Source organism: Eschrichtius robustus, chromosome 11 (genome assembly GCF_028021215.1).
Source record: "Eschrichtius robustus isolate mEscRob2 chromosome 11, mEscRob2.pri, whole genome shotgun sequence".
Lineage (NCBI taxonomy): Eukaryota > Metazoa > Chordata > Mammalia > Artiodactyla > Eschrichtiidae > Eschrichtius > Eschrichtius robustus.
Window position 1 is genome coordinate 103,436,478 of NC_090834.1, and position 23,024 is coordinate 103,459,501.

A 23,024-nucleotide genomic window follows, 5' to 3' on the forward strand; every position below is an offset into this window, starting at 1 on the left:
CTGCATAGTATCCTATAACATGAATGAATCATGTTTCCTGGGGTCTAAATGATTTATCTGGTTCAGTGATTCAAATCACTGGGTAAGATGGAAAAAAGGCAATTTAAAAAATATGAAAAGGCCTCATTTGGATTGTACAGCAATGAAGCCAGAGCTTAGGCTGTTTCAGCTGTCATGTTCGTAAGTGCCTCAGTGAAAGGCTGCTTAGAACACCAAGGTGGGAGAGAAGAAAGTGTGATGATTTTGTCTACTGTGGCGATTTTCTCAACCTTGACCCTACTGGCATTTTAGGCTGAGTAATCCTCGTTGTGGAGGCACCTTAGGGTGTTCAGTGGCATCTCTGGCCCCTACTCACTAGATGTCAGCAGCAATTTCTATATCCTGCCTAATCTGACAACTAAAATTGTCTCCATACATTGCCAAATGGCCACCGGGAGGCAAAGTCATCCTGGCTTGATAACTGCTGGTTTAGGCTGTTGCCAAGGACTCTAGGAGTGACAGCAGCTTTTAACCACTAAAAGTGGCTCAACTGCCTTTGGCTCTCTCCATGGCAGGTGTGGCAGAGCATATCTGAGTTACGAGATCTCACAGTAGGGATTAAGGGCTGCTGCAATGGTGTCTGCCGAACAAGCATAAACGGAGTTCTTAGACCACGAAAGAACTTCACACCAACCTGTCCAAATGATCCCTTCCATTGACCTGCAGGCCAGGTTCCTGGCAGAAAATATTTAGCCTCATGGTTAAAGCAGTGCAAATCGAGATAAACTGGATATGCTATTATACTTACATTTGGTGTGATAGAAACCTCCTATATCAAAATCTTCCTAGAACTTTCCTTACGCTGATGTTGATACAACATGGGTACATTTTCAATAATCTTTTGTGAGATAAAGGCCAAGTAAAGTCTATTTCTAGTTCAAGACCCTCTCAGATCTTTCCTCCAAACTCCTCTGATAATTTTTTTTTAAAAACATTGTTATAGGGACTTCCCTCATGGCACAGTGGTTAAGAATCCGCCTGCCAATGCAGGCGACTTGAGTTCGAGCCCTGGGCCGTGAAGATCCCACATGCCACGGAGCAACTGAGCCCGTGCGTCACAAGTACTGAGCCCGTGATCTAGAGCCCGTGCTCTGCAACAAGAGAAGCCACCGCAATGAGAAGCCCCCATGCAGCAACGAAGACCCAACGCAACCAAAAATAAAAAAAAAATAAATCAAATAAATTTACAAAAGAAACAAAAAAACAAAAAAACATTGTTATATATTCTATAATTAGAGTTGCTAATCCCAGAATCATAGTGGAAAGCAAAACAAGACAAAGGGCTCATTAGAGTAGGCATAAGCAAACCTAGCTCTGCTATGTATTAACCTTCTGAGTTTGGTTACATCGCTGGCATTTGTGTCTCAATTCCTTAATCTGCATATATGGGGATGACATTACTTCATAGGATTATGAGGATTAGAAAACGTGTGAAAATGCTGGATAATATGCTGTACACATTGTGGGTGCTCTACCCTAATAGACTGTAAGCTTCAGAAGAGAAAGGTCTTTGGGTGTCCTATTCACTCTCCATGTCCTACACATAGTAGGTGAATGAAAACAGAGAAAAGGTTTTTCATGTTCTTTCTGGGCTGCTGCTCAGGCTATCATAACAATGAGCAATACCAGTGGCATATTATAATAAGAATAAACAGGGGCTTCCCTGGTGGTGCAGTGGTTGAGAATCCACCTGCCAATGCAGGGGACATGGGTTCGAGCCCTGGTCTGGGAAGATCCCACATGCCGTGGAGCAATTAGGCCCGTGAGCCACAATTACTGAGCCTGCACGTCTGGAGCCTGTGCTCTGCAACAAGAGAGGCCGCGATAGTGAGAGACCCGCACACTACGATGAAGAGTGGCCCCCGCTTGCCACAACTAGAGAAAGCCCTCGCACAGAAACGAAGACCCAACACAGCCATAAATAAATAAATAAATAAAAATTTTTTAAAAAAAGAAAAGATAAACATTAAATAGAAATATTGGAAAATTATGTATATAGACAGTTCACATAGATGAGTGATACCCGTTTAAAAAACTTACTTATTAGAAATCAGAGCAGTGGAATTATTTTAAAATGTAGCATCATATGGTAGTTCTATTTTTAGTTTTTTGAGGAACATCCATACTGTTTTCCACAGTGGCTGCACCAATTTACATTCCCACCAACAGTGTACTAGGGTTTCATTTTCTCCACATCCTTGCTAACATTTGTTATTTGTGGTCTTTTCGATAATAGCCATTCTGGTGAGTGTGAGGTGATATCTCATTGTAGTTTTGGGTTGCATTTTCCCTGAGATACAGCAATTCCACTCCTGGGTGTATTTCCAAAGAAAATGAAAACACTAACTCAAAAAGATATATACGCCACAGTGTTCTCAGCAGTATTATTTACAATAGCCAAGATATGGAAGCAACCTAAGTGTCTATCAACAGATGAATGGATAAGGAAGATGTGGCATATTTCCACAGGAAACTTCCTAGAAACAATGATACCACCTCATTATTAGTGACGCATCTAGTGCCCAGCTTTTGTTTTCTAAATATTATTTCACTTTTAGCCAAAGTTTATTAGAGAAATGTCTGATTATGAAGAAATGTCTCTGCCAAATTTGGGAGAAAGAATAATAATGGTAATGGATGATAATGCATTGAATTAAAAAAAAAATCTGTAAGTCCATAATGGTACATGTGAAACAAAATGATATGATGGCTATAGCTAAGGGAAAACTCTTCCTTACAAAGGAACATTGATATATGTTGATGATTTTCATTTACATGTGAAAACTCAGTTTTCCAGCCACCATTGTGATAATTGATTCTGGGAAAGATCATCAATGGATTCTAAAAATATTGGGTGCAAGTTTGGGGGAAATAGGTATACACACAACTTCAGAGTCACCTCCTAATTATTTATTAATTACAAAATGTAAAACACATTTTTACAATGCAGAGATTGGGTAGAAACTGGTACCTTAAGCAAAGGCTCAAACTTAACATCCATTAGTATAATGGGACAAACTTACATCATGGACCTTCTGTTACATAAGCTGCATTAAGAAGGAGAACCAATATAGTTTTCTTGCAATAAAGTGTTTAACCTGTATGTAATCATAAGGAAGCAATCAGCCAGATCCAAACTGAATACATTATGCAAAATAGCCCTTAGGGAAACAGATTAAAGGAGACTAAAGAGAAATGGCAACTAACTGCACTGTTTGATGCTTGATTGGATCTTGGCTAGAAAAAAACTATAAAGGACAGTGGAAAGTTGGGGAAATGTGAGTGTGGAATGCATATTAGACAGTAGTATCAATATTTAATTTCTTGACTGTAATAATTATGTTGTGTTATGTAGCTGAGTATCCTTGTCCTTAGGAGATTCAGGCTCAAGTATTTAAGAATGAATGTCATGGTATCTGCACCATACTTGCAAATGTTCAGAAGAATTATATATGTAAATATACAAAATCATACACACAGGATATGAGAGTAAATACAGCAAAATATTAACAATTGATGAATCTAAGTAAATGGTATATTTGTATTCATTGTAAATGCTTTCAACTTTTCTGCAGGTTTGAAACTTGAAAAAAAAATGGTGGGGGAAGTGTTAACAGCACAGAGGCCCTCATCTCCTCAGAAAAGCAGGTTAATCACCACCCTAACAAATAAAATCTGAATTCACTGCCAAATAAGCACCCTGTGAGTTCATTCAAGGAGTTACCAGAAAGGTTACAAGGCATAGTCACATTTGTCAGTCTTCATTTACATAACAAAACCAAGATAGGCTTCTTAGAAAACAATCTCATTTGGAACAAATCAAACAGAAACTTGGCACCTGTGCAGACATAAAAGTGACTGGTAGCAGTGAATGACATCACAAAAGTTTAGGAAAATGGGTACATACAACTGATACTTTGAAACAAATGGGAAAGTAATTATTCTATAAATTGTTTAATATAAATAAAAGTGGATATACAGACACCTGTGTTATCGAATATGCCCACAGATGCCTCCATAGATGCAGAGAAGACTTGGTTCTTTGGACATTGTTTACCTGCACTTTTCATTTAATCAGAACCTGCGATCTCCAGTAATACAACGATTAGGAGAAAATACAGCACTCTCGAGGAAAGAACCATTCAAGCTGCATTGAGTGATGTGTCAGCTGCGTGTGGCAAGTCTATTGCATTTTCCTGTTTACTTAATGGGCCTTACTCTGCATCAGAGGAGATGAGGGCCTCTGTGCTGTTAGCAAACGTTCCTCCTTATTTCTTTGATTTGGTCTGCATGGGGTCTATTACCAGGTATGAATAAGAGAGAATACAGAAGAGCAGTTGTGATTTAAGTGGTATGATGGCCTTTTAAAAAATGGTGTAAGTAGTTCCCTTTATGGCTTTCCGAAATGGGCTTTACCCTGATCGTAAACTGGTAGCTAGTTCTACGTGTTTCCGATCAGATTGATGGTTTTATCATTGTGTGGATGCCATCTTGACCTTCCCTTCTGACCAGCTAACATGCTGATCCCAATATATTATTTTCATATTTTATGAACAAGTCAGAGGCATCCTAAATTTTGGTAGATTCTCTTTTGTCATCGTCTTTCTCCTAATACTCAGTCCCATGCTTGTCATACGATGTATGTTACTGAATTTAACCAAACTAGGAATTAGTTGCTTAGGTGGGAGAGATTTCTGGGCTTCAGGACTGAGAAGACATTGGCTTTCTTAACTCTGGTTATGGTGATTGAAGGTTGGAAAAAATAGTAAAGGGAATGAACAGCTGCGTTTGATTGGATTCTGATGACTTTGCCTCCACACACACTCAGGCTCTGTACAGATTGCGATTTCTCTGCCATTTATTTGCCGAATTTCTTTGAGTGAGACACTTGAGGTTTCTGTGCCTAAGCTGAACCAACTGCTAACATCCCTCTCTCACAGGGATACAGTGAGGCTGGAATAAGATAATTCATTTAAAGCATTTGAACAGTGCCAGTCTACTGAACACCCTCCAAAGGAAGTTGTTTTCACAATTATTTTTACCTATTTAAGAAGAAACCTTAGTTTGCTCCAGTATGCCAACCTTCTACTATTGGAGTTAATATTGATTAATATCACCATTGGTGCATTTTCTCCACCTGGGTTGGCCAAAAATTTGTTCGGGTTTTTCCGTAAGCCTAACGAACCTTTTGGCCAACTCGATAGAATGTTTTAATTCTGCAAAGAAGAACATCAGTGAATGTGTTTTCCCCCTAGGAATCTATAGAGAGACTGCACCTTTGACATCGTTAAAAACCAGTGCTATAGCATCATTCCCCAGGCTTTCACATCATCTTGACTGATTACAACTGAAAGCTAAGGACTTCCTCCTCCTGATAATCCTCAGAGCTGCATAACTGTGGATACACTTGAACAAATCTTAAATCATGTGTGCTCATTTTCCATAAGCAAATTTAGCTGCTCCAGAGGGTGAGTCAATATATCAATAATATGCTCCCAACCCTATCTGTCATATTTGTGTTTATTTGATATTTTTCTCCTATTCAGGTTTTAACTGCTCTATTATATGCCTCCTCCCCCTGGCCCCTAATACATAGACCAGCTTCTTTACTATTACTCTATGAGACCTAAAACCAAGTCCTAGGTGATTCCTTTCTCTTCTCTTTCCTTCCTCACAATTAGTCCAAATGCCAATAGATAGGTTTGAGCAAGGTAGGCCTCTGTGCCAGGGGTTTGAAGTAACTTTTGTGACCCCACATTGGGGGTTGAAGCTCCACTGGTATTAGGATAGTGTTCACACAAGGGTATAGGTGAAGGGGCTTGGTTCAGGGTTTTAAAACTCAAGCCACTTCCTAGTTGAGTGAGAAGGACATTTGCTTGGAGGAGCAACATAACCTTGGGTTTCAGAGCACTGGTGGGGTGTGAAGAGATTATCCACGTGGGGAGGGATGGTCACAGCATGGGGACAGTGTTGGGGCCCGAGTGAGGGGAGTATGGTTTATACATGGTGGGGATGGGGGGTGAGAGTAGATTGTTTCATAAAGAGATTTTGATCTGAAAATTTCATTTATTTTTTTGGGGGGGGGGGGTTTGTTAAAACTATCTTTATTGCCTAAAATGTTTTTGTCTTTTTTTGAAATAAAAATATCTTTTCACAAATATTACATGACCACATCCTTATTGTAAAACATGCAAACAATGAAGAAATATACAGAACAAAATATAAAAATCACTCTTTTTTTTTATGGAAGTATAGTTGATTTATAGTGTTGTGTTAGTTTCTGGTGTACAGCAAAGTGATTCAGTTATACATGTATGTACATATTCGTTTTCATATTCTCTCCCCTTATGAATTATTATAAGATATTGAATCTAGTTTCCTATACTCTACAGTAGGACGTTGTTGTTTATCTATATAATATATAGTAGTTTGTATCTGCTAACCCCAAACTCCTAATTTATCCCTCCCCCAAACCCCCTTTCCCCTTTGGTACCCATAAATTTGTTTTCTTTTTTTTTATAGGTCATTTTTTCCTTCATTATAATCCATTCAAGACAGCCCACACATTTTCGATTAATAATACCAGAATCACAAGACAGGAGGTTAACATTGTTTATATAGCAACTGGGCTGGGAATAAGCTAACACAACATTGAAAATCAACTATACTTCAATTAAAAAAAGTTTTTAATTAAAAAAAAATAAAAGGAATGACAAAATGCAATGCAAACTTCAAGGTGAGCTTTGGAATTACATGATGTTGCCATGAATTGATGTGCCAAGCTTTTAGTATTCCCAGCCCACTTGCTATGTGACTTTGTTTTCTGTGTCTGCAAGTCCATTTCTGTTTCGTAAAGGAGTTCATTTGTGTCATGTTTTAGGTTCCACATGTAAGTGATAACATATGGTAAAAAATTACTCTTTACCTTCAAATCCCTCTTTTTTTCTCCCCTAGATAAAACTCTCTCAACAGTTTGGTGTGAATTCTACAAATGCATCTATCTATCTATCATCTATCTATCTATCTATCTATCTATCTATCTATCTATCTATCTATCTATCTACACATATTCAAACATTCTGAAAAGCTCATTTATTAAAGATAATGGAAGCCAAACTTCTCACTATTAGAGAAGGAAATTAAAAATATAGAAAAAAATATAGAAAAAACCCTGAAATGAACCATATAGGTTTGAATTCAAATTGGACATTTGAATTTGAACTCACGGTTTTCAAGTTATAGAAACAGATATAGAAATTATGTAAATCTAAGCATGCACATACCTTGCTCCTTCATCTGCTGCATATTTCTCTGTCTTCTTATTTTGTTTAACTTACTGTGTTTGGGGTCTCCTTTTCGCAGGCTGCAGGTTCGTAGTTCCTGTTGTTTTTGGTGTCTGCCCCCAGTGGGTGAGGTTGGTTCAGTGGGCTGTGTAGGCTTCCTGGTGGAGGGGACTAGTGCCTGTGTTCTGGTGGATGAGGCTGGATCTTGTCTTTCTGGTGGGCAGGGCTGCGTCCGGTGGCGTGTTTTGGGGTGTCTGAATTTAGTATGATTTTAGGCAGCCTCTCTGCTAATGGGTGGGGCTGTGTTCCTATCTTGCTAGTTGTTTGGCATGGGGCACCCAGCGCTGGAGTCTGCTGGCCGTTGGGTGGAGCTGGGTCTTAGCGTTGAGATGGAGATCTCTGGGAGAACTCTCGCCGATTGATATTACGTGGAGCCGGGAAGTCTCTGGTGGTCCAATGTCCTGAACTCGCCTCTCCCACCCCAGAGGCTCAGGCCTGACACCCGGCCGGAGCACCAAGACCCTGTCAGCCACACGGCATAAGAAGTTCTTCATAAGATCCCCAAAGATGATTTCCCCTAGTCCTGTGATAACTTCATAGCCACCTCCTGTTGCTACTGCGTGGAGCTCGAGTGTTGTGAGCGTTGGCTTCAAACGCCAGAGACGCCAATCATCCCCACCTGAGCAGGTGTCTCCCTAAGCATGCATATAAACATACGTCTGTTTTTGTAGTTTTATCCACAGACAGGCCATGGGAATAGTGACCCTCCATAACAATGATCACATCTAGCACCCACATCTCAGTTCCTAAATACCATGTTCTACTTAAACCAGGGCTCCATGGAGTAACAGCCAACACCAGGGCTGGGGCAGGAGAAGTACAAGTTAAACCGGGAACCACTTTTGGTGCCAAAAATTGGGAAAGTGCTCAAAGAATGCTGCAGAAATGTCAAAATTATATAGGCACTATTTCAAGGGGCTCCTCCTGGTCAAATCTGAAATAATTTGAGCATAAATATAAATAATGATAGTAATGAGTTATAATCTACATAATAAGATAGGAAATCACAAGTGTATACTAATATAAGCAAGTAAGTTGAAAGATTAATGAGGAACAGGATACTTACAGTTTCAGAGTATCTCCCCATAAAATATAAATCAATTACAAAGTGAGAAAGAGGCACTTTACAGTGAAGAAGCCTGGAAGACAGTACCTTAATCAAGCGACCAAATCTGCATCATCAGTGATGGGAAAAATTGAAGTTGAGCACCACTTGACAGGATGCCATAAGAACCGGACACCACTGCTGTGATAATCCTGCAAACCTAATGTTGAAGAAATATCAAACACAAATTGAGTGCACTGTACAACATACAAATGACGAGGTCATGAAAAATCAAGGAAAGATTGAAGAAATGTTGGAGAATAAAGAGATATGACAGCTACATGCACCACAACATGTGAGTCTGAACTGGATTTTATTTTATTATTATTTTTTGCTATAAAGGCCATTAATGAGACAATTGGGGAAATTTGAAAGAGGTGTGAGGATTAGGGCCAGTAATATGTTAATATTAAGTTTTTGATTTTGATGATACTCAAACTTTTGGTGTCAGGACCTCTGACACCAAATAGTCTTTAAGATATTGAGAATTCCAAAGAAATTTGTTTATGTGGGTTTACTCTATGCAAATTACCATATTAAAAATAAAAGTAAAATTTAAAAATCTTTATTAAATAATTTAAATAGCTGCAATAAACCTGTCATGTGTTCACATAATAAGCATTTTATAAAAAATAATTATTTTCCAAAATAATGGAAGAGTAACATTGTTTTACATGTTTGCAAGTCTCCAGTCCAGCTTAATAGAAGACCACTAGATTCTCATATGTCCTTCTACATTAAGACTTTGTGATATGTTACTTTGGTTAAAGTATGTGAAAAAAACTTTGCCTCACACAAATATGTATTTGGAAAAGGGAGGAGTATTTTAATACTCTTCAGATAATTGTGGCTATTGTTTGATACCACTAATTCTCTACAAAAGGTAGTTCTTCAAGGTTAGTTGCAGTGTGGAAACAGAAAATATATCAATGAACATTTCATACTCAGTTATATTAAAATCCATTGATCTCGCTTGTATTTTTTTTTAAAATTAATTAATTAATTAATTTATTTATGGCTGCATTGGGTCTTCGTTACTGTGTGAGTGCTTTCTCTAGTTGTGGCGAGTGGGGGCCACTCTTCATCGCAGCGCGCGGGCCTCTCACTGTCGCGGCCTCTCTTGTTGCGGAGCACAGGCTCCAGATGCGCAGGCTCAGTAGTTGTGGCTCACGGGCCTAGTTGCTCCGCGGCATGTGGGATCTTCCCAGACCAGGGCTCAAACCCGTGTCACCTGCATTGGCAGGCAGATTCTCAACCACTGCGCCACCAGGGAAGCCCTTCTCTTGTATTTTGAATGAAACGTTTACACATGCATGCTTGTATCACAGTACGCATTGGTTATTTGGAAAATATTGGTTCACTCAGTTATGCAGAACTTCCAAATGTTAACATGTTTCATTATGCAATACAAAAAAAAAAAATCACAGTTGCACTCTGAATGTGGGGAATGCAAGTTTTCTAAAATTCTAAATTTTGCTTGTAAACTTGAATTTTATTATTGGATACAAAAACTGTCAGTTGTTTTCTTTGAAGTGCCAGCCAATATTTCATTCTGTTTCTAAAAATATCTGTCAAAAACCCAAGTGCAAATAGTCAATGTTTGTCTGACAGTCGTTCTTGCAGGTAAATATGATGTTCTATGAAAAAAGGTTGTGTTCAGCTCACAAATCAAACAATAAATTGCATAATCTCCACGCTTTGATACACAGCAGAAGCGCTTCATTCATACTTTCCACTGTATCATGCAGAATATTAAAAAGACATGCACTCAAGAGTCAATCAACATTTAATAAAATGAATAATTTTTACTGCTTTGATTCTTAAGTGAAACTGGCTTCTACTGTGAGTGTGTGGTGAAGAATACAATGATGACTAACACAGCTTGGTGGCACTGCCTTTCTTGCTTAGGCAGTGGTGTTGACCCCCATTGTTTTTATACATCTGTGCAAAGGTCAACATGGTGAAAAGGGCATATTATGTCTTAGCATTATTATGAAAATAGTTTTGATCCTGTGGGCCCACAGCATCCAAGGACAACATACTGAGAATCATTGCAGTGGGAGAATGTCCTTATTTGCAGGAAATATACTCAAAAATATTTAGGAATGAGGGAGTATCATATTAGCAAATTATTCCCAAAAGTGTTCAGGAAAAAATAAGTTATGTATATTTGCAACATTTCTCTAAGTTAGAAATTGCTTAAAAATAAGATTTATATATTATCTCTGCCTTATCTCTATCCATTTTACATTAAAGTTATATTGAAATTCCATTATCCTTTCACAACAAAATTTGGAATTAAAATTGGAATTTCAGAAAAATGGACTTTGTTCATTCTGTGGCTTTGAGTAGTCGCAGGAACATTGCATAAAACCCTGGAATTAACTGTGCTCAAGTTTGAGGAAAACAGTCATGTGTTATATGTTTTTTTTGTACACTATTAATTTTGGCTAGACTGTTTACCTTTATTTCTTTTAATATTCAAAACAAACTTATAAGGTAGGTAGTATCATTATCTCCTTTTTACAGAGTATGAACGTGAGCCTTAACTTGTTTAACTTTCCCAAATTTACATAAACTGAGAGTGGAGAAATTAGTCTATGATTCTAATTAAGCTCTTAACTAGTAGACACAGGTGCCTTTTGGAAAAAAATATTCGATGCCTATATTGGAATGATTTGAAAGATAAATGTAAAGTTTATGAATTTTAGATGAAAGAAATGTTAATAGCATCAGGAGAAAGTTTTTTAAAAAAAGAAAATGAAAGACAAAATAATAATGTGGACTTATCTTTGTCTTTCTTCAGCTCTCTTTTGTCTTTGTAATTGGTGACTGGGTTCTCCAGGCCTTCCAGATGCAGGAACTGTGTGAGTCCCCGCTCTGGGGTTTCACGCTCCGTTAGAGGACGTGATGTTGGAAATGAAAGTCCTTTTTGTGACATGTAGGGAAGCCCTGTGCACGTGCTTATTTGAAAGCAGATTGTAACATTGAAACTATAATTCAGATGTCACTAAAAACAATGATAGGTCTTCAACTCAGATTCCTTGAAGTTTATTTACTGTGAGCCTCGATTTCCAAGTTCACTTTAAAACTAAAAATGTCACGATTGACATTTTAGAAAATACAAGAAAAACCTTTAGCTGGAACTATTATTCCAACTATTAAAATGAATTTATGTTTATTATATATAAAATTATATATACATATGTATATAAAACACGAGGACAAATATATATATATATTTACCCTTATGATATTGTGTGTGTGTATATCTTGTGTTATAAGCAAATAATTTTAAGGCTTGACCCGACTAGAGCAACTAGAACAATTTATGGAAGAATTAACAGAGATGAATTTGTGGATTTTCTTGAGGTCAAGAAAGACGGTTTTTCTTTAGGTCTCTGTCTCAGGGATTAAAGTCACTTTATCATCTCTGCTGCTCATTCTTCCACAGCCAAACCCATAGAAATTAAGAAATAATAGTCTTTTGATTTCAAATATGTATGATTTAGGTTATTCAGCATATTAGATGACACCTGAAAATTACCTAGTGAAAACAGTTTTCTATGCTTTAGCTTTTTTTGGAAGTGTGTGCCTTGCCAGCTTCTCAGATGATTTTAACAGGCCTCAGGCACCCACAGTTATCAATTAGCACCTTTCACCTGATGGGCCTCTTTGAGCATCAGGGTTTGGGTAATCAGGAGAGTCTCAGCTTTTAGTTGGTTGACACTGTGGAAACCACCCCATGGGTGATCTAAATAAGTAGCAAAATGAAGGCAGCTGAGCATGGGATGCCATATAAAATCACTTAAGCTGTTACCACTTCCTATTTCCCAAGAAGTCCTGTACTGGGGGTCTGCTCACATGGAGGTCTCTATGGCTTTAGAAATCTTGATTCTCCTTGCTGCCTTGATTTGGCCTTGTGCTGAGAACATCAATGGTAAATGAATTAGAGAATGCTTCCTTGGAGGGTTACTCAGAATGACTGCTTTCCATCTTTCTAGGCAGGCGCTCTACTCCCTATAGAGATCTGATCTTACCATTTGCTAGAAGAGAAATACTTTCAGGCCAACTGGACTTGAGTCTTTATATTGAGGACACATTTTAACTTTCTGCCTAAATGTCTGAGATGTTTCTTTCTTCTATGTTATGATCTTCTATCTGAATCCTCATTTGCAGAGATTCTTCAGAAACAGTCCTCGGCTCTATGTTTTAGGCTGCCCTTTTGAACTCACTGCCAATTACCAGTTCTTGGTGGTACTGTAAGATATTTGATTGTATCTTTACTGACCTTCCTGTTTCCAGACCCTTCGTATTTCCCCTTGATGATACTGCTCTTTTGTTCTTTTTAAAATTCTATCTGACCTTCACTCATGTTAAATTCAGTTTTGCAAAGCTAATAGGATAAAGCTAAATCAGTGTCTGGTCTGTCTATAAATTGATTCAAATATCTTTTCTATTATACCTGGAGTATTCTCCATTTTTTTGTGTTATCCAGATGCTTCCCAGCTTCAAGGCCAGACTAAATCTCAACTACTCTAAGGCAGCATTTCAATATTACTTTTTGTGTTCTCTAAGTTTTTTTAAAAGTCACTTGGATGTTCCTGTTTCCTTCTGCTTGAAGTGGGGTCTTTTTTGGGGAAATGATATGTGAATTTCTTACCCATTTGGCCTATAAGCCCTTTCTGAACAAGGACCACATTTAGTTTCTGATCTTTCCATTTTACCTAAGATGACTCTTTCAGAATGCCTAGGTTACTGCAGCTCACCCTGTGGCAGTAAATTATTGGAATTTCAGTAATTTCAATCATTTAGTTCCACACATGTGGAGAAAGGGCAGTGACCTATGAGTCGGAGAAGAATTCCAGTTATCTGGGAGGGGTGAGTAGGGTGTTCAGGCCTGGCTATGGTACATGATGCTTGGGTGCAAGGACGATTCTACTTCAGCTAGTGTATGCACAGCTATGCATGTTCCTCAGGCTTTTTCTCAAACAATTTCTCAGCTACTTGAGACACAAGCTCAGAATGTCAAACTGAAACTTGACCCTAAAACTAGTATGAAAAATAAGTAGTGAAGCCAGAAGCATGGACTTCCTGTATGTCCATATCCACTTACCCTTTTGAATCTATCTTAATCCAATTGTTGCAACCTTTTTTCATTTAGGAAGGATTTCCCTGGTAATCTTATCTAGCTGATGTTAGAACAATATTTCGAACACGTGGAGAGAGGTGATTTGGAGGTTACAATCACTGATGTAGAACACCTGCCTTCTCCAAAGCCTACTTTTTTCTTAAACATCTCCCTATATTTTCTTACTTTCTTGATGATTTATCCTTAAAAACCAAGAACTTCCAGGCTCAAATGGTGCTGGAGGTATCTCGCTCATTAATCGTAGAAATATTTCTTCATGCTGGGAAGATTCAGATTTTCCAAAGCGTTTAAGAGAATCCTGGATGTCCTCCAAGGCCTACTAGGTCTCTATGACTGTTTTGGGAACTTTCCTCGTCAAGATTTGGATGACTAGCTATTTTCGTTGTGTGATCTTATTTTATTACTTTGCAATGGCTATGTAAATGAGCACTGCCACATAGAAAAGAAGATAGTAAATGACAATTAGCCCCTCTGACACATGACTAGCTTACTCAGAGTCATGTTAGGCTTATTTGTGAGAAGTATGAGATACTAAAATATTGATGGCAGATGGTCATTTTTTTTAAGTTTTTTAAAAAATAATTTTAAAAGGTTACACTCCATTTATAGTTATTACAAAATGTTGGCTATATTCCCCATATTGTACAATACATCCTTGTAGCCTATCTTACACCCAATAGTTTGTACCTTCCACTTGCTCACCCCTATATGCCCCCTCCCCACCAGTAACCACTAACTTGTTCTCTATATCTGTGGGTCTGCTTCTTTTTTGTTATACTCACTAGTTCATTGTATTTTTTAGCTTCCACATAAGTGATATCATACAGTATTTGTCTTTCTCTGTCTGACTTGTCTCACTTAGCATAGTGCCCTCCAAGTCCATCCATGTTGCTGCAAATGGCAAGATTTCATTCTTTTTTCTGGCTGAGTGGTGTTCTATTGTATATATATCTATACCACATCTTCTATATCCATTCATCTGCTGATGGATGCTTAGGTTGCTTCCATATCTTGGCAATTGTAAATAATGCTACCGTGAACATTGAGGTGCATGTAGCTTTTCATATTCGTGTCTTTGTTTTTTTCAGCTACATATATCAGATGGTCATTTTTAAAGACACTTGTTTATTTCTTCCAATGACTACCTGTTGTCAATTCCTAAACTAAGATTCATCTACAGGGAAAGAATTTAATGAGTTCTTGCTGTGGAAAAATTATCTGATTCTTAGCATTTCTATAGTTACCATAGAGGAAGAGTTTACTAAGTAAATCTGTGAAGAGTATGCAGTCGAGGTCAATTATGATTATGATTTGTGTCTTACAGCACATGTACCAATAATTAATTTTTAGATGATATATAAACTCCAATTATAATGTTTGGCACATAATGTATTATCAAGATTGGCATCAGTGACAAGTCATCTAAATTGCATTAGGAAGAAAATCTTGCCTCCTAATAATTTTTCTGACCACATACTCATTCACCAGATATCCTCTAAATGCAGCTGTTAAGTAAGGCTTTAGACTTGGAACCCCTTACCAATTTACTCATCACCTTATATTCTTCCTGTAGGAGATAATAGCTAGTTATCATACCTGAGTCAAACTCCTATTGCTGCTTTGCTGTTTCATTTTTTCCTTCTGCCTTTAAAGACATGCTGGTGGGGGACTGGAGGCATTGATCAGACTTCGGCAGTGACTGAATTACTTATTTGTGGAACAAGAGGATACTACCTTTGTTTACTTCCTGGGTTTTGTTAGGTTCCAAAGAGAATTGATGTGCAAATGCTTTGGTTGTGGCTATATTCAGAACATATGTAGTAACTAAGGAGACCAACGAGAGTCTAGGAAATTTGTCTTAAACATCACCCCAACCCATTGTAGCTTAAGTTCCAGTTACCCGGTAGAATTGCCCCCTGGAGTGAACTTAACCATTTCAGCCCGGTTTACATCTTGGTCTGAGGCTCCAAGTACAATCAGTCTAATTGGCAGAACTTATATTCAAGCTGACTGTAAATCTTCGCTTTGGGTGGCCTTCACTGACTCATGAATATATTGTATTGCAGTCTACCAGCTTCTGTTAAGCTAATAAAGGTGTGTCTGCAGAATTCAAACCCCTCCGGCCAGCAGCAAGAACTCTGTCTTCCTAAAGGTGGGCTTACCAGTCAGGCTTTCACTCTCCTGCCCTTCCTTTCTTAAAATAGAAATTCTGCAATTTCTGTTCATCTAGAAGTCCTGCGTGCAGGTACTACTATTGGCAAGGGCTGTGATTCAAATATATATATGTATCTGTGTTCTGTTTCACTGGGAATATAAAGAAAACTAAGAAATAAAATCCATGTTCGAAGTATTTATTCTAGCTTTGATGACAGGTTGTATTACAGTTGCTTATATTAATGTCAAAGTAAGAAGATAAGATTTAAACCCTGTTACTCTAGCTGTTGTAAAACACGAGGAGGCTGTATCAGATGAGGTCAAGAGTCATGTTTTGGGTTATGATTCTAATACCTTAATAAATATAGGATATATACTGGATATCTAAGAATAGTCTGTTTGCTTGGAAAAAAAGCTTTTTAAAAGTGTTCATTTCTCATTTGTGTCAATAGATATATAAGGTGTGCATTGTGACTTGCATCTTTCTCACAATTGTTTTTAAATTTATATGTTTATAGGTGTAACTATAATTTATTTTCCATGTTGTATGGAATTTGATTATATAAATGCATTACAATTTATTTCATCATTCTTCTGTTGGTGATTTGGCCTGGAGTATTTTGTTCATTCATTTTTTTTTAACAATATGTTTCATTTACATTTGAACATTTGTTCATTTACATTATTGTTGCTAGTATACTTGTAATTTATTTATTTAAATTTTATTTATTTTTGGCTGTGTTGGGTCTTCATTGCTGTGCGCGGGCCCTCTCTAGCTGCGGGGAGCGGGGGCTACTTTTCATTGCGGTGCACGGGCTTCTCATTGCTGTGGCGTCTCTTGTTGCGGAGCACGGGCTCTAGGCACGCGGGCTTCAGTAGTTGTGGCTCGCAGGCTCTAGAGCGCTGGCTCGGTAGCTGTGGTGCACGGGCTTAGTTGCTCTGCCTCACGTGGGATCCTCCCGGACTAGGACTCGAACCCGTGTCCCCTGCATTGGCAGCAGATTCTTAACCACTGCGCCACCAGGGAAGTCCTTTACTTTGTAATTTATTGCAACCATCTTATTGCTTTTGTCTTTTTTGGTTTGTTTTTTGTTGTTTTGTCTTTTTATCTTTTCCTTTTTTGCCTCCTTCTATGTTGTTTGAAATTTGCTTATTTTTGTCCTTCATTCTATTTTGTTCTTCTCCGATTTGGAAGTTTTACCATCTAGTTTATTAGGTTCTACCCCCCCACCGGCCCCCGACTACTTATCATGCATCTTTAAATACTAAAGCTAATAAATCTTTACTTTCCTTCTGAACAATAGAAGGACCTATGAAATTTAACTCTGGTCATCCCCTGAGAACCTCTGGTTAATGATTGTCTAGCACACTAAGTCAGAATCCAGTACACTTTTACTTCATTTCCAAAGGGAAAATGACTCAATTAGAAATAGTGATTATTATGACTTACTGAAGATCTCAACGTAGAGGATAGAATGGGTTTCACATTAAAATTTTCATAAAACTTCCATCCCAGACAGTAGATTTTCTCTCTTCAGACTATTTCCTCTTGTGGCTATGATTGTTTCTGGTTCTGGTTGCTCTAGATATGGATTCTACCATACCAACCTTCCTCCTTTTCCCTCTTTGAAAAGTATTACAGAGAATACATCACTCCTCTTCTAATGTACTGCAGTTTACTTCTGTCCCTTATGTGTAGTCCTAACTGTATCATCCTCTTTGGAATCTAATTTCTTTAAGAGGAGGCAGGGGGCTAAAAGATAATGCTGTTCTTGTGTATTGAATTTTTTCCCTGTGAAATAACTGAAATTTACTTATTTGAGGCTATAATTATGCAGATATTTTGGAAAGTAGTGGTAATATGAAAACCCTCTACATGCTGTTCTTTAAGCTATGATAACCTTTGCCAGAGAAAGGAACATCTTTTATTTATCACAAAGGGCATAGCTGGATGTTCTTTGAGCTCCCCCTTAAGATAAATACACATCTGACATTTTCTCATATGATTCTTTCTGCAGTGAAAATAAGTTGTTCTATGGACTGGTTGATGGTCTCTGTAAGCCCATGTGCATACAGCAGCAATTTGTATATATTTGCTGATGAATTATATCTGGGATCGGGTTGCCCTGTGACTCGGATACAAACATATGCCTATGATTTTATATACCCTGTGCATGACTGTGGGATCAGGACAAAGGTAAGAATAATGATTATCTGTTTAAAAAAAACAAAAACAAAAAACAAACCTAGATATTTTTTTCACAATTTTATGCCTGGTGCTAAAATTATTGTCCTGTTTTTTTTTTGTTGTTTAAGAACAAATTTTGCTTCTAGTTAGAGTAATTTATGGATAGATGGCAATACAGTTCCGTACTTGGTCACTGAATATTGAGTCCTCTTTGTGCATAAGACTTAAAGCACGGATTTCCAGACTGGTTAGTGAACTGATTTGAAGTTGTCTTTAGGCTTCTATTGTATTTCACTAAATCTCAGGAGATAGTTTTAAATTCCATTCAACGTTCCTAATGTGAGAGGTCACCAATTCTGGGAAAGTATTTCATATTCAACAATAGATCATTTGAATTTACCCATGCTCTTTGAGGATGTGTGTCTCTATGGGGACTAGATTTTTACTGGAATAAAGTCTCTGTCAGTTATTTTGCCAGGCACAAATCTTAAGCCTGTGTTGTTATCTTGGGGTGTTATCTTTTCATAGATTCCCAAATTTAAACAATTTATAGTCATACTATAAAAGTATTTGGGGTCAATGCCTATTTAAAACTGTCACCTATGAATTAGATGTTGTCTTTAGTTTAGAAATGAGGGAGCTAGAACTTCAGAAGGTGCTTTAATAATTTGCCCAGGGACGCACAGCCAGTTGGTGGTAGTTTAGATGCCAAAACAGGAGGATTCCCCTCCAAAGCTTATGTTTTAAACCACTCTGTTATTTGATCTCCAAATCATCTTTCTCAGAAGAACTATTGAAAACCTTTTGTTAATGCATGATAAAGATAGCTCTGAGTAACAGTTTCAGTTTGCTCCTATGTACTGTTAAGATTTTTTTCCGGGTACTTTAAGTTCACTCTTACAGGTAATACTCCTCTTGTGTCCCAGTGGGTTGTCAGACCTTCGTATGTACCTGAAAGTGACAGTAGCCATTTCTGAGACCTTGAACGTTTTCTACTTCCTATTCAAATGTGTACATGGGCCCCTTTGTTACTAGAAATATCTTATACTTAACCTTTTTGCTCTCCTAGGTTGTTTCGGAGGATACTCTCCTTTTTCAAACAGAGGTGTACTTTAACCCTAGGAATATACATTGTGACCATCAGAAAATCCCTTTGGAATGTTCTGCCCCTAGGTGAGTCCAATAGACCATACTCCTTTTGAATATGTTAGTTTCACCTTTACTTACCATGTGCTTCTGCAGAAGCGTAGATTTTAGAGACTATAACATGACTCGCTCATAAGCATATGTCCAAATGAACACCAAATTAGCATTTAAAAATATTTTGAGTACTTTTTTATTTTCAATTTTCAATTTTAAAATATTCATTTTAGAATAAAAACATTATATAATCTTGTGTAACTAGGTTATTTTACAGTAACTGAACTTTAAAGCAAATCCTCAGTCACCTTAGTAAGTGGAAGAATCAAACATGATATTATCTTTCAGTGTTTTCTCCTTCGTTAATACTCTTCTTCTAACATATTTTATGGTTCAATTCCATGTTAGGAGAGTAAATGACTAAAAAGTTAAGAGACACCCAATTTTCATTTTAATACTAACTCATGGACATACATGAAAGGAAAGGCTTATCAGCCTATCATTAAATGCAGTTTGTTTGCAGTTCTGTGGAACCGAGAGGCTGAATCCCAAAAGGACTCCACATGAACTTTGAGACCAAGTGGAATAGTATATCCCAATACACTTTTACCATGCCACTGAAATATTTACCCTGAGTGTTATAAATCTGAGTGAAAAATCTGAGAAACCACCTGAAAACCACAAGGAAAAATTTTATCCTTGTTTAATATATGGAAATAGCTGACATGAAAAAAGAATTTTGAGCTCAGAGCAAATGTGCAATATCTTTTAACATCATCAGAGTCCCTTTTTGGGGGGTGAGGGAGAATTGGTATTTTTAATTGTTGTAAAATATACATAAGATAAAATTTACCATTTTTAAGGGAATAATTCAGTGGCATTAAGTACAACCACATTGTTGAATACTCTTGATCTTCCCTTTAACTTATTTTAAGGAAAGACCAAGGCTGAGAGATTCAGTGATATTCTGGGGAGTAGCTGACCCCTAAATAGAAATTAACAGTTGATTCTGTGTACACACACACACACACACACATACAGACATACACACTCACACACACACTCATACACACACACAAACACATACACATACAGAGATACACACACAGACACACACACATACACACACATACTCACTCACTCACTCACACGTACACTTTCATTCCTGTATATTGGCCAGTGCTTAGAGTAATGTAAAAAGTTCTAACCTAATCCCCTCGGGCTATTGCTTCTCCATAGGCTACCAGATTAATAGTGATGACTAAGGCATTTCTATTTTGATTGTAAAATTATTATATTGTTTGCAGTTATCTTTCTTAAAAATGAAGACTAGGCCAACAAAGGTATATGATTAGGTTTTTGGTGCATGAGCTTTACTGCTGTACACACACACACACAACACACACACAACACACCTCTGTCACCAGTATACTGGGTCACATTAAGCTTTTGACAACTTTTACTGTTCTTAGGATCCATTTGTCTAAGTCTGTTTTACTGGGTGCTTTGGTACTCTACTAAGACAAGTATTACAAATCATCTATTATCCAGAGGGTGCAGGTACCGCTAAATAACCATATTGAAAATGATCATGATGTTAAACAGTGGTAAAAAAAAAAAAATAGCTTGGCCCCAAATTTAGATTCAGAAAGACCTGGTACCAAGTATGCCAACCCTATCTGCTTTTTGTTTCTCTTCTCTTTAGGAAATCAGTGTGGCTTACACCAGTTTCTACAGATAATGAAATAAAATTGGATCCCAGTCCCTTTATTGCTGATTTTGAGACAACACCAGAAGAGTTAGGATTATTAAATTCTAGTCAAACTGACTCCATACTTAAGGAGAAATTGAAACTTGGAAATTGGGCTCATGAATTTTGTTGGAAAAACAATGCTTTTATACAAAAATAATTGCTATAAACCTTTCCTTAGGTATCTGATCCCTAAAACCCCTAATTCAGTGAAGTTCCTGATTCAGTGAAGGTGAATTTTTAGATACTTTTATTTATTAGGGATATGTCTTATTAATTTAATGTTGACTATCAGATAATCCTATTACCCATTAAATTTTATTTTTAGTTCTGTAGAGTAGATTCAGAAATAGGTCTTCAATGACAACAGGATTTAATTGATATAAACCTCCAATAAATATTTTCTAAATACATTTTTTTGAAGAATAAAAAAATAGAGATAGGTATGAAAATGTGCCAGAGACTAAAATTTAACATACTAACTCCCAGGGAAGCCAAAGTCCTTTTTTTATTTGTTTGTTTTGTTTTGTTTTTTGGTTTGTATCTTAAACACAACAACTTACAGCTGCTATCTGTTGTAAACTAAAATTTCCTATTTGGTATTATTATTATTATTTTTTAAATTAATTTATTTATTTATCTAAGGCTGTGTTGGGTCTTCGTTCCTGCGCGAGGGCCCTCTCCAGCTGCGGCAAGCGGTGGCCACTCTTCATCGCGGTGCGCGGGGCCTCTCGCTATCGCGGCCTCTCTTGCTGCGGAGCACAGGCTCCAGACGCGCAGGCTCAGCAATCGCGGCTCACGGGCCCAGCTGCTCCGCGGCACGTGGGATCCTCCCAGACCAGGGCTCGAACCCGTGTCCCCCGCATTGGCAGGCAGACCTTCAACCACTGCGCCACCAGGGAAGCCCCAAAGTCCTTTTATATGAAGATAGTTTAACTTGTGTGGGCTTTCCTAATTAATTAGTAAAGTTCAGTCTTAAAAGTAATTGAATATACTTCATATTTGCTTATTAAAGAAGGAAATTAGATTTATAGTCTAGAATCTAAGTAACCACTTCCTTAACTGGAATTAGAGGTCAGGTTTTCCTTTATCTCTGATATTATTCTTCCACACTTGAAATAATTGACTGAAGAGGTCGACATGGAATCATCCTGCCACTTTGGAGCAATTTACTGGATGGTCATTTATCACCAGCTATTATGCTATACTCTTTCCCCTAAACAGGGAGTCTACCCATGTAATATACCAAAGAGCACCCTGATTTGGGGGAGAGTTCTTATATCAATTATGAAAATTGAAGTGTGCCATCTGTTATTCAATAAAAACTTTTAAATTTTTTAATTTTTTTTATTTTTAAATTTTTATTTACTTTTTATTGGAGTAGAGTTGATTTACAATGTTTTGTTACTTTCTGCTGTACAGCAAAGTGAATCAGTTATACATATACATATATCCACTCTTTTCTAGATTCTTTTCCCATATAGGTCATTACAGAGTATTGAGTAAAGTTCCCTGTGTGTCAATTGCTTATCGAATGTACATTTTGGATGCTATATCCTTTTGGAAATAAATTTTGCCAACGTAGTTTTTGTTTTTTTTTTTTTAATGTGTAGTGATAGCAAGTTTTTAAAATTTATTTTACTTATTTATTTATTTATTTATTTGGCTGTGTTGGGTCTTCATTTCTGTGCGAGGGCTTTCTCTAGTTGCAGCGAGTGGGGGCCACTCTTCATCACGGTGTGCGGGCCTCTCACTGTCGTGGCCTCTCTTGTTGGGGAGCACAGGCTCCAGATGCGCAGGCTCAGTAGTTGTGGCTCACGGGCCCAGTTGCTCCGCAGCATGTGGTATCCTCCCAGACCAGGGCTCGAACCCGTGTGCCCTGCATTGGCAGGCAGATTCTCAACCACTGAGCCACCAGGGAAGCCCTGTTTAGTTTTTTTTAAATTTAAAGTGCTGCTATCTTATTGCCAATAAAATGCTGCTTACAGTTGTCTACATGAATTTAAATTGTCATAACGGGTATCTATCTTTGGTATATATGTATATACAACTAAGAGGTAATCGTTTTGTAAGGCCTAATGTGTGTCAGGCAATGTTTCAAGCATGTTGCAACAATTTATTTAATCCTAATAACCCAAAGACTTATGTATTAC

At 37.5% G+C, this 23,024-nt stretch overlaps 1 protein-coding gene across 1 annotated transcript; it reads left to right on the forward strand.

Annotated features, from left to right (window-relative positions):
* The first annotated feature begins 12,363 nt into the window (after positions 1 to 12,363).
* OOSP2 (oocyte secreted protein 2) lies at positions 12,364 to 21,031 on the forward strand. Its single transcript, XM_068556145.1, has 4 exons — positions 12,364 to 12,427; positions 17,812 to 17,990; positions 19,051 to 19,154; positions 20,827 to 21,031. The coding sequence occupies exons 1-4, from the start codon at positions 12,364 to 12,366 to the stop codon at positions 21,029 to 21,031; spliced, it is 552 nt and encodes a 183-aa protein (XP_068412246.1).
* Positions 21,032 to 23,024: the final 1,993 nt, after the last annotated feature.

Bases quoted from the DNA above. Each gene is read 5' to 3' on its own strand.
- OOSP2 (XM_068556145.1), top strand. From the start codon at position 12,364: ATGGCTTTAGAAATCTTGATTCTCCTTGCTGCCTTGATTTGGCCTTGT. The intron at 17,991-19,050 runs GTAAGAATAATG...TTGCTCTCCTAG, and splicing joins ACTGTGGGATCAGGACAAAG to GTTGTTTCGGAGGATACTCT. The intron at 19,155-20,826 runs GTGAGTCCAATA...TCTTCTCTTTAG, and splicing joins TTGGAATGTTCTGCCCCTAG to GAAATCAGTGTGGCTTACAC.